Raw genomic sequence first — 14,861 nt, forward strand, 5'->3', positions numbered from 1 at the left:
CCTAAGCTCTCTAGACACACTACAGTTTTTTTTTTTTTTTTTGTGTAGTTGCTGAAGGGTATTGTTCAGAAGTGAACACAGTATTTCTGTATTCTTTTTGGAATCTGGCCAGTAAGATTTTTTTTTCCTTTTGGCAGTCTAAAATCAGACAGTATTAAACCATATAGTGTTCAAGTTAGTTCAGTAACTATGTTCTATAGATGTGGACTTAATTGTATCCTGTGGTTTAAGTTCAAATAGTAAGATGGCTGTAGTATAGTAAGAAACAGAGATTGAAATTTTAAGACTTCAAATACTGACTTTTAGGATCTGTGTCACACAAGGCATGTTGCTTAGTTGTCCTGAGCCTATTTTCTGATAGATTTATCAAGATTGATGAGAATGTGAGCAGAGGTGTTTTCATGGACTTTATTTAAAGCAGTGATGGCGAACCTGTGACACGCGTGTCAGCACTGATACGCGTAGCCATTTCTGATGACACGCGGCCGCTCATGTGGCTGCATGCCGAGGATGAAACATTTGCGAAATAATGTTTTTTCCTCAAAGTGACACACTACCCGAGTTATGCTCAGTTTTTTGGCGAAGTTTGACACACCAAGCTCAAAAGGTTGCCCATCACTGATTTAAAGTGATATTAAGATACTAAGTGTTGCTAAGAAACACTCCTTTGCTTCTTTCCTCTTAGGTTCATCATAATTCATTAGGAACTCACTTGAATGTTGAAGTTCATATGTGAATACATATGGAATAGTAAACATATACTACAGTCATCGTGAGGGTAGATCATCATCACATACATTTTTATATTGTTATTATAAAAAGTCAAACTGATGTGCTGCTTCTCATTTGCAGGTAGGGTTCTTTCACAGTCTACTCCTGGGACTCCATCAAAGACCATAACAATATCTGAAAGTGGTGTTATTGGATCAACTTTAAATTCTACAACACAGACACCAAATAAAATAGCCATCTCACCTTTGAAATCGCCAAATAAGGTAAAAAATTTAACCACAAATGCCAAGTATTGTGGTCAATGCCTTTATTTTTTATAGTCACTTCAGATACCTTCGGTTTTAATATATTCCTAGGCAACTGAATAGACATTCAGTTAAATACTGGGTTAATTTAGTAATCAAGGATTATATGACATAAAACACGTACTCTAAACACATAGTAACCTAGTAATCATTTTGTATGCTAAGAAGATTTTCATGGCCTATATGAATATGGGTACAACAAAGCTCTTTTAATTGTGGTACATTATGTGTTTAGCTCTTTAGTTAATATTTGTGCAAAATTACTGTCTTTGGTTAAGTCACATGTATGTATAATGATATATAAATCTAAAATGTTTAATATAACTCTTTTTTTTAAAAATATATTTCTTTTTATTAATTTCAGAGAGGAAGGGAGGAGAGAGAGATAGACATCAATGATGAGAGAGAATCATTGATCGGCTGCCTCCTGCACGCCCCCTGCTGGGGATTAAGCCCGCAACCCAGGCATGTGCCCTTGGCTGGAATCGAACCTGGGACCCCTCAGTCTGCAGGCTAATGCTCTATCCACTGAGCCAAGCCAGCTAGGGCAATATAACTCTTTTTGATAAAATACTCTGCATCTTCTGCTTAAGCTGTTTTATGGAGAGCTGAACTTTTGATGAGTAACAGAGTACCCAGAGTACTAGAAACTGCCATCAAATGCTGGTAACCATATTATCAAAGTTTTGAAGCTTATGTGCAATTCATTCAAAGCATTTGAAAGCTTTTCATAATTTGTTTTATTTTAAGGTGTCAGAGCACCTATCATTTTACTCTTAGGTCAAGTAAGCAGAATTAGCTCACTTTCTTACATTATACAGATGTAAGAATTGATGTAAGCATGACATTTTGAAAAGATGTGTTTTAAAGGACAAATTCAGTTGGAAACCCAAGCATTATTATTCTGTAAGGCACCACCCTTGTGATTCTGAAAACATACTGCCCTTTATACCTGCCTTTTTCCTTAATTTGTTACTGTTCATAAATAGAACAAACGTTAACATTTGCCTTACATTTTTTTTTTAATATATTTTATTGATTTTTTTACAGAGAGGAAGAGAGAGGGATAGAGAGTTAGAAACATCGATGAGAGAGAAACATCGACCAGCTGCCTCCTGCACACTCCCTACTGGGGATGTGCCCGCAACCAAGGTACATGCCCTTGACCGGAATCGAACCTGGGACCCTTGAGTCCGCAGGCTGATGCTCTATCCACTAAGCCAAACTGGTTAGGGCTATTTTATTATTCTTAAAGACTTTCTGTTGCTTCCCATTGTTGCTAGGATAATGGTTCTCAGCCTTGTCTGCAAATTGGAAATCAGTGCCTGGTTCTTATCTCTGGAGACTCTGTTTTAATGGGTCCAAAGTTTGGCCTGGAACCAGAATTTTTGAAAGCTCTCTAAGTGATCCTAAACTACTCCTTTAGGATAATATGAGGTTTACATTTTTAAAAAGATGACTCTTTTTTTTTTTTATATATATATATATTTTTTTTTATTGATTTTTCACAGAGAGGAAGAGAGAGGGACAGAGAGCTAGAAACATCGATGAGAAAGAAACATCGACCAGCTGCCTCCTGCACACCCCCTACTGGGGATGTGCCCGCAACCAAGGTACATGCCCCTGACCGGAATCAAACCTGGGACCCTTGAGTCCGCAGGCCGACGCTCTATCCACTGAGCCAAACCGGTCTCGGCTAAAAAGATGACTCTTGAAACGTTAATGAAAGATAGTTTAGAGGAAGGTAAGCCTAGATCCTAGGAGAAATACCAATTATGTTAGCAATTCTCAACCTTGGCTGCATTTTGAAGGACCTGGGGACCACTTGAAAAAACTAATGGCTGGACCCCATTTAAATCATAGTGTCTATCCTGGGACCTAGGAATTAAACTTAATATTTTAAAATTCTCAAGTTGAGGCTATAGTAGAGAATCACTAAGTTAAATATTATAGTACTTCAAATATGAGCTGGACTAGTAATTAAGGGTCTAGGGAGGAAAAGATGTGTTGAAAGAGGTTCAAGACATAATGACTGGATGTTAGGGTCTTACTCCTACATTCCTGACTTGAATAACAGAGCAGATGGTGGTACTGGACTAATATGTCTGATATATGGGCTGTACCTGATAGCATAAAAATAGGAACTAGCTATTTTCTCTTATCCTTTATTATTATTTTTTAAAATATATTTTAACTAGAGGGACGATGCATGAAATTCGTGCAAGAGTAGGTCTTCATAGCTGCGGCGGCTCCCTGGATCCCTCCCTCGCAGCCACAGCGGCTTCCTTGAACCCACGGCTGCAGCCTCAGCTTCATCCAAAAGAATGTCTGGTCTAATTAGCATATTATGCTTTTATTATTATAGATTAATTTCAGAGAGGAAGTGAGAGGGAGAGAGAGATAGAAACATCAATGACGAGAGGATCATTGATCGACTGCCTTCTGCATGCCCCACACTGGGGATGGAGCCCACCACCTGGGCCTATGCCCTGACCAGGAATCCATCCTTGACCTCCTGGTTCATAGGTTGATGCTCAACCACTGAGCCATGCCAGCTGGGCTCATCCTTTACTTTAGCCATGCCATGTTGGATCTTTCTTCCCTGCCTCTTGACCAAAGGTTATTTTTAGCTATAAGCCTCACTTTGGTGATTAAGTTTACGTAGTTATGAAAGTCTAGTCAAAAGCTTATATCCTGTTGAAAGCTTCTTTCTTACGCAGATCTGAGTTGGCTCAGGGATCATGTAGTCGCGGAGTGTGATCTTCACTTTTTTTTTTTAATACCCATTCCATGATGATATTACTATTATTATAACATAATTATTTTTTTTTCTAGAGAGAGAGGAAAGGAGACAGATAGAAACATTGATGCGAGAGAAACATCATTGATTGGCTGTCTCCTGCCCACCCCTTTCTGGGGATCGAACCTGCAACCCGGGCATGTGCCCTGACCAGGAATCTAACTGTGGTCTCTTAGTTCCTGGGTGGACGCTGAATCACTGAGCCACATGGGCTGGGCTGTTTCTTCATTCTTATCCCTTTCCCCCCATTCTGCTTTTGACTTCTAATTGGAAGGAAGATTAGAAGAAAAAGGACCAAGTTTTATATGACTAGGACTATTGTATTGTAATACAGCTGCCAGTGCCCTCTTGTGACAGGTGTCCAAGTGTGGAGTTTTAGAGTTGTGCATTTAGGAAGGTTTTTGGAGACACCTGTGGGTATGTCCTCATTGTCAAGTTCTCTGTTGTGGTGTGATGCGCACACCAGATACCTTTGACAAACTCCTCCTGGCCCTCTCTTATCTCCTGAAGTCCACGCCACAGCCTGTTACTGCTGTGTGCCCTTACTTCAGAAGGCATGTTTTTGGCTCATCAAGATTCTTTATCCCTTCTGCAACATCTTTTATTTGGCTAATGGGAAACCTATAGAATAGTGATAGAAGTGCAGCTTGCCTAACTGCTGTCCTATATATCCTCGCTCTACCTTTTAAAGAAAATTATCCCTTTGGCCCTACCCAATGTGGCTCAGTTGGTTGGGCATGTTCCGGTACACCAGGAAGTTGCCGATTGGATTCCCAGTCAAGGGCATATGCCTGTGTTGTAGGCTCGATCCCCAGTGGGGGGTGGGGGTGGGGTATGCAGGAGGCAGCTGATGGATGTTGTGCTCTCACAGTGATATTTCTCTCCCCCTTTCCCTTTATCTCTCTCTAAAAATCAATGAAGTATTCTAAAAATATTTTTTTCTTTTGTACTCAGTTCTGAAGGCAAGAACTTTGGTGATCTGGTGTTAATATTTGTACCCCAAAACCTGGATTCACTAAGAATGAGAGAACTCATGGATAGGGACAATAGGGTGGTGATTGTGGGGGTCTGTAGGTGGGTGGGTGGAGGTGGAGGAGAGTATAGGGGGGATAAATGGTGATGAAAAATATAGAGAGGAAAAAAGAACTAAATAGATGTTTGATAAGTGACATGAGAAGATCACTACTGATCAGAGTATAAATTAGTATAAAAATTCATTGGTTCTGTTTTTAGTTCTGTGGAGTTTGCTAGTGGATCCATTGAAGGACTTTTTCACCTCTGGTAATTGTATTTATTTTATTTTCATTTGAATCTTTATATCTTATAGTTTCTGTCTCTTGGTGTTATCTTCTTTCCCACTAGGTTTTTAAATATTTTAAAGTCCTTACCTGATGGTTGCAACATCTAGTTCATTTCTGAGTCTGCCTTTCATTTTATTATTAGAATAACTATCTGGTGTCTTTTTCGTTATTGTTGTTTTTTGAAATATGTTTTTATTTATTTCAGAGAGAGAAAGGGAGAGGGAGAGAGAAACATCAATAATGAGAATCATTAATCAGCTGCCTCCTGAGGATCGAGCCGAAACCCCGGCATGTGTCTGACCAGGAATCAAACTGTGACCTCCTGGTTCATGGGTCGAAGCTCAACCACTGAGCCACACCAGCAGGCTGGGTGTTTGTTTGTTTGTTTGTTTAAAATATATTTTATTGATTTTTTTACAGAGAGGAAGGGAGAGAGATAGAGAGTCAGAAACATCGATGAGAGAGAAACATCGATCAGCTGCCTCATGCACACCCCATATTGGGGACGTGCCCGCAACCAAGGTACATGCCCTTGACCGGAATCGAACCCGGGACCCTTCGGTCCGCAGGCCGACGCTCTATCCACTGAGCCAAACCGGTTTCGGCTTGTTTTTTAATTTTTGCATTTTTACGCTTATACACATCTGGGATGGGGAAACCATATTCTGTTCATAAAGGTAGGTGACTTAGCACAAAGAGTGAAGCTGGGCTGTTGATTTATATAAAATCTGATCTAAAGGCTTCAGGATAGTTGAACTTTTGGATAACTGAAGTTCAAGAAAAGTAAAGGTTACTTGGGATGGTGAACACACAATACAATATATACATATGATGTATTATAGAATTGTATGTCTGAAATCCAAGTAATTATATTAACCAATGTCACCCCAATAAAGTCAGTAAAAAAAAATTCCTAGTTATAAGAGGGGGAATAATAAAAGAAAGGTAAAGGTTCACAGAGCTTGGGTTCTGGATAATTAGATAAAAGAAGCAATGGTCAGAAACCTTGAAACATTTTTTTCTCATAAATTTGGTCTTGAGAGTTAGTAAATATTCTTAAAATGTAAGGCCTGTCACACTTTATGTGATGTTGATGGGTACTTTTTCTTTTCCCACTTAATGTATTTCTTTTTTTAATTTTATTTTTCAATTATAGTTTATATTCAATATTTTATATTAGTTTCAGATGTAATTTTTTCTTTAATGTTTTAATGGGCATGAATACATCTTCCAAATGTCCTACTCATTACTTTTGAGAGTCTATGCAAGTTATCCTGGACATTCTTGAATTCACTTCATGTACACCTTTTTTTCAGTTTTGCTTTCCTACCCAGGGAAGTGAGTACTCCTTTTATGTGTGTGTGTGTGGGGGGGGGGGAGGAGGGGGGTTTGGGAAGGCTTTTATTTGGCAAGCAAATCTTTCTTGTTTGCCCTGTCTGTGGTAAGTAGTTGAATCACCACATAGTTATTTAGAATGCAGAATGTATTCAACTCCCATGTGAGGAATTTCAGAGCATAAGCTATGTACAGATGGTTTAAGAAAAGTTCCTTACTTTTCTAATTTCTATAACTTTTTGAACTTTTCCTACTTCTAGGTCTTCTAGCTTGAGTAGAATTCTATGTTGCTTTTGTAATTAAATGCTAGATTCAACATGTTACTATAGTTGCTTTATCATTTATCTGTCCATTCCTCAATCCATTAATGCGTTTTAAAAATGTGTTTCAAAGTAAGTTGCACAAATTCATTATACTTCTCCCCAAATTTTTCATCTAGCATACCATTAGCAGGAATTCACTGTTTGGAGTTTTTTCTTTTGAGGTAAATTTACGTATACATACTGCAATATCCAAGTCCTAAAAGTATCATTGGATGAATTCAGATAAAATGCAGACATCTATGATATTCAAAGATAAAAAACCTTATGCCCTGGCCAGTGTACTCAGTGGTTAGAGCGTTGGCCCACACACAGAAGGGTTGTGGATTAAATTCCTGGTCAAGGGCACATACCCAGGTTCAGATCCCTGGCCCCGGATAGGGCAAATGTGGGAGGCAACCAACCAGTTCTCCCCTCTCTCTCTCTCCCCCTCTTCTTCCCTTCTCTCTAAAAATCAATGGGAAATATCCTAAACAAGGCACCTATCCTTTGATAACAAGCCTTTTTGACATATTTCTTAGAAATTAAAAATGAGATTATTAGAACTTGCTTATAGTTCAGATAGATTCTCATTTTTTCTCTCTACTAAATTGGAGGATTTAAGTGAGTTTCAGATCATTAAAAATAATTTTTTATGGTAGAATATAATGGGATTTTTGGTAAAAATTCAAAAGGAAATAAAAGTATTAATGTGTAAATATTATTTGTGAAAATATTTTTCAGCATTTATATTTATAAAAATACTAGATGCCCGGTGTATGAAATTCGTGCACGAGGGGGTGGGGGGGGGGGTTGTCCCTCAGCCCGGCCTGCACCCTCTCCAATCTGGGACCCCTTGGGGCATATCCGACTGCTGGTTTAGGCCCGATCCCGCAAACCAGCAGTCAGACATCCCTCTCACAATCCGGGACCGCTAGCTCCTAACCACTTGCCCTCCTGCCTGCCTGATTGCCCCTAACTGCTCCCCTGCTGGCCTGATCACCCCCAACTGCCCTCCCCTGCTGGCCTAATCACCCTCTAACCACTCCCCTACCCGGGCTGATTGCACCTAACTGCTCCCCTGCCAGCCTGATCGCCCCCAACTACCCTTCCTTGCCTGCCTGTTCACCCCCAACTGCTCTCCCCTGCTGGCCTGATTGCCTCCTAACTGCCCTCCCCTGCTAGCCCAATTGCCCCCTAACTGCTCTCCCCTGCCAGCCTGATCTCCCCCTAACTGCCCTCCCTTGCTGACCTGATCGCCCCAACTGCCCACCCCTATCGGCATGATCGCCCCCTAACTGCCCTCCCCTGCCAGCCTGATTGCCCCCTGTTTGTCAAAATCTATGGAGGTATAAGAGGGAAGTGTGACAAATGAATCAAATAATTATACAAACATGTAAAATTGCAAAAGCAAGAAAAGACGTGATGGCACAAGATCCTATATAAGGGGATTCAATCACAGTTGGGATGAATTGAGCAAGCATCCCTGAGCTAAAGTTTTGTGTAGATTTGAATTAGAGTGGATGTCAGCCACAAGAGTAAAGGACTAGCAGTGAAGTAGGTAAGATGTACACATGGAACAGTAAAACAGCCTCTCTGATTAGAATTAATAATGCTTTGGAGGGCGTGGAAAGTGTATAAAGAGAGAGTTAGATTATGAGAATTTTTTTAAAATGTTTTTATTGACTTCAGAGAGGAAAGGGAGAGGGAGAGAGAGAGAGAAAGAGATAGAAATATCAATGAAAAGAGAGAATCATTGATCGGCTGCCTCCTGCACATCCCCTACTGGGAATTAAGTCTGCAACCCGGGCATGTGCCCTTAACTAAGGTATTACAAATGTGTGGACACTATTTTTTTTTAACGTACCCATAATCCTTTTATGCCTTTAAATACCTACTTAATTCACATTTCACCAATTATCTTTTTAAAAAAATATATTTATTAATTTTTGGTTTTTTTCAAAGAGGAAAAAAAGACAGTTCTGATTTCCAAAGCTGACTCTTGCTTATACTTGCTAATTATTTTTATTCCACATCTGAATACACTTTTAAAACATGTTATAATCCTAAGCTTACAACATTTTGTTACTGAGATTACATTATATTTTTCATTATTATTTTAAAAATTTTGTTGGTTTTTAGAGAGAGAGGAAGGGAGAGGGAGAAAGAGAAACATACATCGATCGATTGGCCTCCTGCACACCCCCTACTGGGAATCCAGCCCACAACCTGAGCATGTGCCCTGACCAGTAATCCAACCTGCGACCTCTTGGTGCATGGGATGATGCTGATATGGGAAAATTGGACTGGAATGCATGGTGTTCCTCTGGGCAGGATGGTTCCCAGGCTCTTATCCAGTGGATTCAAAGAATGAAATCACGGACGAAAGATGGTATAGTAAAAAGTGGAAATTTATTGAGAAATAAGCACAGACTCCCACATGGGGAGGGGGAAAGAGTCCTGGGTTTTTTTTTTTGTTGTTGTTAATCCTCACCAACGGATATTTTTCCATTGATTTTTAGAGAGCGTGGAAGATAGAGGGGGAGAGGAAGAGGGAGAAACATCAATGTGAGAGAGACACATTGATTGGCTACCTCCTGCGACTGGGGCCAGGGATCAAGTCTGCAACTGAGATACGAGATATGTGCCCTTGACCAGAATTGAACCTGCAATTCTTTGGTCCACAGGGCAATGCTCTATCCACTGAGCCAAACCGGCTAGGGCCATCTTTTTTTTTTTTTGTACACTATGTTTGAATTTGGGATTTAGATAAATTTGTGAATGATTAATATTTCTTAGTTTCTTCATCTTCCTATTTTTCTTTTCCCAACGCTTTTTTTTTAACAAAGTTGGGCCCAGCTGGCATGGCTCAGTAGTTGAGAGTCGTCATCCTATGAACCTGGACTTAACGGTTAAGTTTGAGGCACCTTGTTGCTTAAGGTGGTATTCCCCACCCACCCCCATTTTGAGCTGATAGAGCAAGCATAGAGTATGTCTTACACCATTGTACATATTTGTCTTATAGGTTACTTGATTTTTTAGTTGCTTCCATATGTACACATTTTATCCCTTAAGCTTTATATTTTCATTTACTTACTGACTACTATGGCTATTATCTCTTATCTTTATTTTAAATCTGCTTTGTGGTACTTCTGCCTAATGGTAACACGTGAATTATTTGATGCTGAAATAATATTCATTGACTGTCACCTGTAGAGTTTCCAAACTAAATGACATTCTCTGTTTTTTAATTCCCTGGGCTTTTAAAGAAATGTACAAATTCTTCAGAATTATTTTTTATAAATTATTATTCATATAATGAATATAGGTCTCCATCATGTTACTTACCCTTTAGCATGAGGGATTTTTGAAAAATAGGTGGGGACGTAATCACTAAAAAGAGAAACATGCAAATTAACCATCATTCTGCTACGCCAAGCCATGCCCACCAGCCAATCATGAGCATGCAAACTAACCCAACCAAGATGGCGGGCGGCCATGGAGCTTGAGCAAGCAGGAGGCTTGGGTTGCCCCCGGCAATGGAGGAAGCCAAGCTTCCTGGCCGCCTGGCCTCTGCTCAAGGCTACAAAGTTTAAATTATAGAAGATAAATAAATCCCAACAAAAAATGGTGGTGGCCACAGAGCTGGAGCAAGCAGGAGGCTTGGGTTGCCCCCGGCAATGGAGGAAGCCAAGCTTCCTGGCCGCCTGGCCTCTGCTCAAGGCTACAAAGTTTAAATTATAGAAGATAAATAAATCCCAACAAAAAATGGTGGTGGCCACAGAGCTGGAGCAAGCAGGAGGCTTGGGTTGCTCCCGGCAATGGAGGAAGCCAAGCTTCCCGCCCACCCTGGCAGGCCCTGGCCTCCACTCAAGGCTGCAAAGTTTTAATTATAGAGGATAAATAAATCCTAGATACTTGCTTCCAGCCAGCCCTGGCCTCTGCTCAAGGAGGCGCTGAAGAAAAAAAAAAGAAAAAAAGGAGGGGCTGGCACCTTGGATCGCCTGGGGGTTATCAGGCCAGGATGGGATGGCAGGGGCAGACCAGCAGGGGAGTCAGTTGTGGGTGAGCAGGCTGTCAGTGGGGGTCAGTTGGAGGTGATCAGGACAGGGAGGGGGGCAGTTTGGAGTGAGCAGGCCAGCAGAGGGGTAGTTGGGGGTGAGCATGCCAGTGGGGAGGGAAGGTGGGAGTGAGCAGGCCAGCAGGGGGCACATTTGGGGGCGAGCAGACCGGTGGCGGTGGGCAGTTGGGGGCAAGCAGGCTGGCAGACAGAGTGGTTAGGGGCAATCAGACAGGCAGGTGAGCGGCTGGAGCCAGCAGTCCCGGATTGTGAGAGGGATGTCCGACTGCCGGTTTAGGCCCGATCCCTGTAAACCGGTAGTAGGACATCCTTCGAGGAGTCCCAGATTGGAGAGTGTGCAGGCCGGGATGAGGAACACCATCCCCCACACCCGTGCACGAATTTTATGCACCGGGCCACTAGTTCTTTATAAAATAATTATACAAAAGTAGTTGGAGAATCCATGTCATGCTTTGTATGACAGTCTGTTATACATTGACTCAACAACATTGATTGGAGAAACTTAAAAGACATCAGTTTTCTTCTGCCTCTAATGTTTTGCATAGCTTTTTAGGAAGTCATATTACTTTTTGTCAAACTGAAGGAGAAAATTAAAAATGATTATATCGACTCAGATCTGAACCACCCAAAATTAGTTTCCCTAGACAGCCAAAGTTGGTGTAATTCTGGACTAAATTTGGAGTCCTACCCATATGTTAGTGGGTACATTTGTATCTGTGGAGTGTTCTAAGCCTTTCAGAAATGACTAGACTTAAAGAGGGCTTTTCTTTTGGATTTCTTTTTCCTTTAGTACATGGGAAAATGAAATTTGTCATAGTTAATTTGGTGGGTAGTGACAAAGCCAAGTATCTTTATCCTTTTTTCTCTGTGTTGAATATGGAGTTTAATTCTTGGAGTTTTAAAATAATCTTTTTCTTATACATTTTACCTGATATGAACAAAATTGTATAAGTTTTTGTAATTTAAGTAATAACTTTTTCATAGCAAGTCATCTGACCTGGATTTTCAAGGAAGGTAACTATTAGAGATGGAAGAAAAAACTCATTAACCTTTTGCACTCGGATGTCGAGTGTGACTCGACACGGTTAGCATCGGTAGCAGCTCTTTTTATACTCTTGGAATGTATCAATAATTTGAAATATAAAAAAACCCAAATAAATAAGTTTGTATGAAAAGAAACTCCAGTTTTTTATTCTACTGCCGCGCTTTGTAAAATCTGGGGTATTTAAAAAATTAAATCCCAAGTAGAATAAAGGAATCAAGAAAAAAGCAAGCGAGTGCAAAGGGTTAATTGTGGTTTCACTCCTGTATTCATTACTGTTCTTTTCATTTCTCTTTGAACAGGTTGTCCTTTCAACAGTGTTTGATGAACTACAGGAACATGCTTTTACTTGAGTGATTGTCTTAAATTAAAAGGTGTAGGAAAGTTAAATACCAGATTAATGATAAACATGTTGTATTGTTTAATAGGCAGTGAAATCAGCTGTGCAGACCATCACTGTTGGAGGTGTGAGCACATCACAGTTTAAGACAATTATTCCTCTGGCAACTGCTCCAAATGTCCAGCAGATCCAAGTGCCTGGAAGCAAGTTTCATTATGTCCGACTTGTTACTGCCACAACAGCCAGTAGCTCAACCCAGCCAGTTAGTCAGAATCCCAGTACAAACACTCAGCCTCTTCAGCAAGGTTAGTAATCGTTTTTTTAAATAGTAATTAATGCTAATGCTTTGAACATTATTAAAAAACATCAGTCCTTTTCTTGCTGATCTGATTAATTATGGTATTTCAGCTGACAGTTTGAATTAGGAAGCAGTGAAATAGAATCAGTTGTATATGACTATAGTATTTCATTCTGCTAGAAGTTGGTACACAGTGTGCTATGCTACCAGATATCATAATTACTCATCAATTTGCAGTTGGCCATTTTATTGTTAGTTTTAAAGCCTACCACTTATGCCAGTTAGATAAATTTAGATGGAACCAAATTATCTTATTTCTAAACTATGGAGATGTTTGATACAGTTTGGGTCAGTTGAAATGATCAGTAGGCAAGGTATAAATGATAAGTAAAAATGTATGTCACTTTCATTCTTATTTTGAATCTGTAATTGCTAATACAAAGTCATTAAAATATGTTTATATTTTGCTCAGTTGTATTTTTTTCTGGAGGGTATTCCTATTTATAGTCCTTCCATTTTCTGTTTGTGTTTTAATTTTTTCTGCCACCCGAAATACAGACCCACACACATAACCTTTCTTCATATTTAACTACTTAAAAATTGAATGGTGTGAAAGGATTAGGACAGTTTATAGCTCAATACGTCTGTCCAAGGGCTTGATTTCCTAAGAGTGATTTATTTATGCAAAAGAGAATTGGGCTCAACTTGTACATTTTCCCACTAAAGCCATACAAAAACCAGTATTCAAAGGCTGCATACTGTTAATTGATGGCTGGATGGCAGACAGCACTGTAGAAAGACCAAAAGCATGCTTGTTCAACCTTTTTAGAATATAATCTCCTACCATCTTGGTGAAGGAGGAAATCAGTTTAAGAAATTAAAGCCTGAAGAACTTGCAGGTATGGTTTCTGACGTTTGCAAGGGGCTTTTCTAAAACGATTGTTCAGAATTCCTGTTAAAAACAAAAAGATTATGTCAGCTTTTATGAAAACTGCAGTAGAAATAAGACTGCTCTAAAGTGAAAGAGGAGAGATGGGGACTGCTCACTTAGATATAGAACATTAACATGACCCCCCTCCCTAGGTAATTTAGAAGTGTTCTGTTTTCTTAATTCCCCAGCTTTCCATTAAAATGCAGAATGCAGATGCCAAGCTAATGGAAACCTAGAGTTCCCAAAGTTTCTAGTTCTGTGTGTGCTCAAGCACAGGGACAATTATCCTTCCTTTATTCTCCAAATAAGAATCATCAGAGTTTGAGGACAAACCACACACCTCTTCCTCATTATTTCACAGACCACTAGGAACTTCTTGCGTTCTTTTAGTTGTTGGACTTGCTTCAGAATTGCTGCTCTGTGTGCAAGTGGTATAGGGAGCCCACTCTTCTGTGTCCCAAGCATGAATTCAGGCTTTTAATTCCTTATAGTATTGCTGAGACCAGTCAACAGTGGTTATTACAATTTTACTAAAAGATAAAGTAACTGAGGATAATCAAACAGAACAGGAAACTTTCAAATCAGTATCAGATGTCACTGCTCCTATAATTCATGGTCATACACTCTTTGTATAGCAACTTTATTGAGATACTAGAGGCCTGATGCACAAAATTCTTCATGCAAGAGTAGGCCTGCCTTCCCCCGGCTGCTGGCCCCAGCTTCGTCTGGAAGGTTGTCCAGTCTAATTAGTATTATGCTTTTATTATTATAGATAATTCATATCTACTTTAAAATTCATCCTTGCTAAGCATACCATCTAGTGGCTTTTTGTATATTCAGAGATATGCAGTCATCATCACTAACTGTCCTCCTTCCCCCTTCTTCCTGGTTTGCCACCTGCTCCCTTTTAGGTCTGAGTTCTCTAATGTTCTTCCAGGACTCTCAACTTTTCCTCTTCAGCCATCAATCCTTCCAACCTTTCTATCAAAGGAAGTCTTTTTTTCTTTTTCTTTTTCTTTTCAGTTCAGAGCAGTTTAGATCCCATTATCTCAACTTCCCTTTCAGGCCAGGCTAGATCATTTGCATAAGTAAAAACGGAAGGGCTGTTATTTCTATCTCTCTAACTCCCTTTTTTAGACTATGGAAGTGGTGATAGTAGCACATGTTGTATTTCTTCAGGTCCAGCGCCAGTCCTGTACCTAATAGGTGTAGTGCCAGTCCTGAATTTTATCATAGCATTTCTCTATGTCAGGTTTCATTTTCCTTTTAAATCAGCTCATCCTTGTATTTTTAGTTTTAATAGCTGTCATTTTCCCAGTCACTTGAAAGCTTAGCAAAGACTTTTCTTCCCTTATACCTGCAATTCTGCCATCCAAATGGTGGATAATTCATGCTCC

General features: G+C 39.9%; 1 protein-coding gene across 4 annotated transcripts in view; it reads left to right on the top strand.

Moving 5' to 3' along the window:
• The window catches only part of LIN54 (lin-54 DREAM MuvB core complex component), a 58,224-nt gene that overhangs the window by 24,172 nt on the left and 19,191 nt on the right, over positions 1-14,861 (top strand). For all 4 annotated transcript variants that reach the window (XM_028148347.2, XM_008143604.3, XM_028148348.2 and 1 more), the window contains exons 4-5: positions 853-995; positions 12,324-12,540. In XM_028148347.2, coding sequence (XP_028004148.1) covers positions 853-995; positions 12,324-12,540 — 360 coding nt within the window. The remainder of the gene's footprint in view (positions 1-852; positions 996-12,323; positions 12,541-14,861) is intronic.

Source organism: Eptesicus fuscus, chromosome 2, assembly GCF_027574615.1.
Source record: "Eptesicus fuscus isolate TK198812 chromosome 2, DD_ASM_mEF_20220401, whole genome shotgun sequence".
Taxonomy (NCBI): domain Eukaryota; kingdom Metazoa; phylum Chordata; class Mammalia; order Chiroptera; family Vespertilionidae; genus Eptesicus; species Eptesicus fuscus.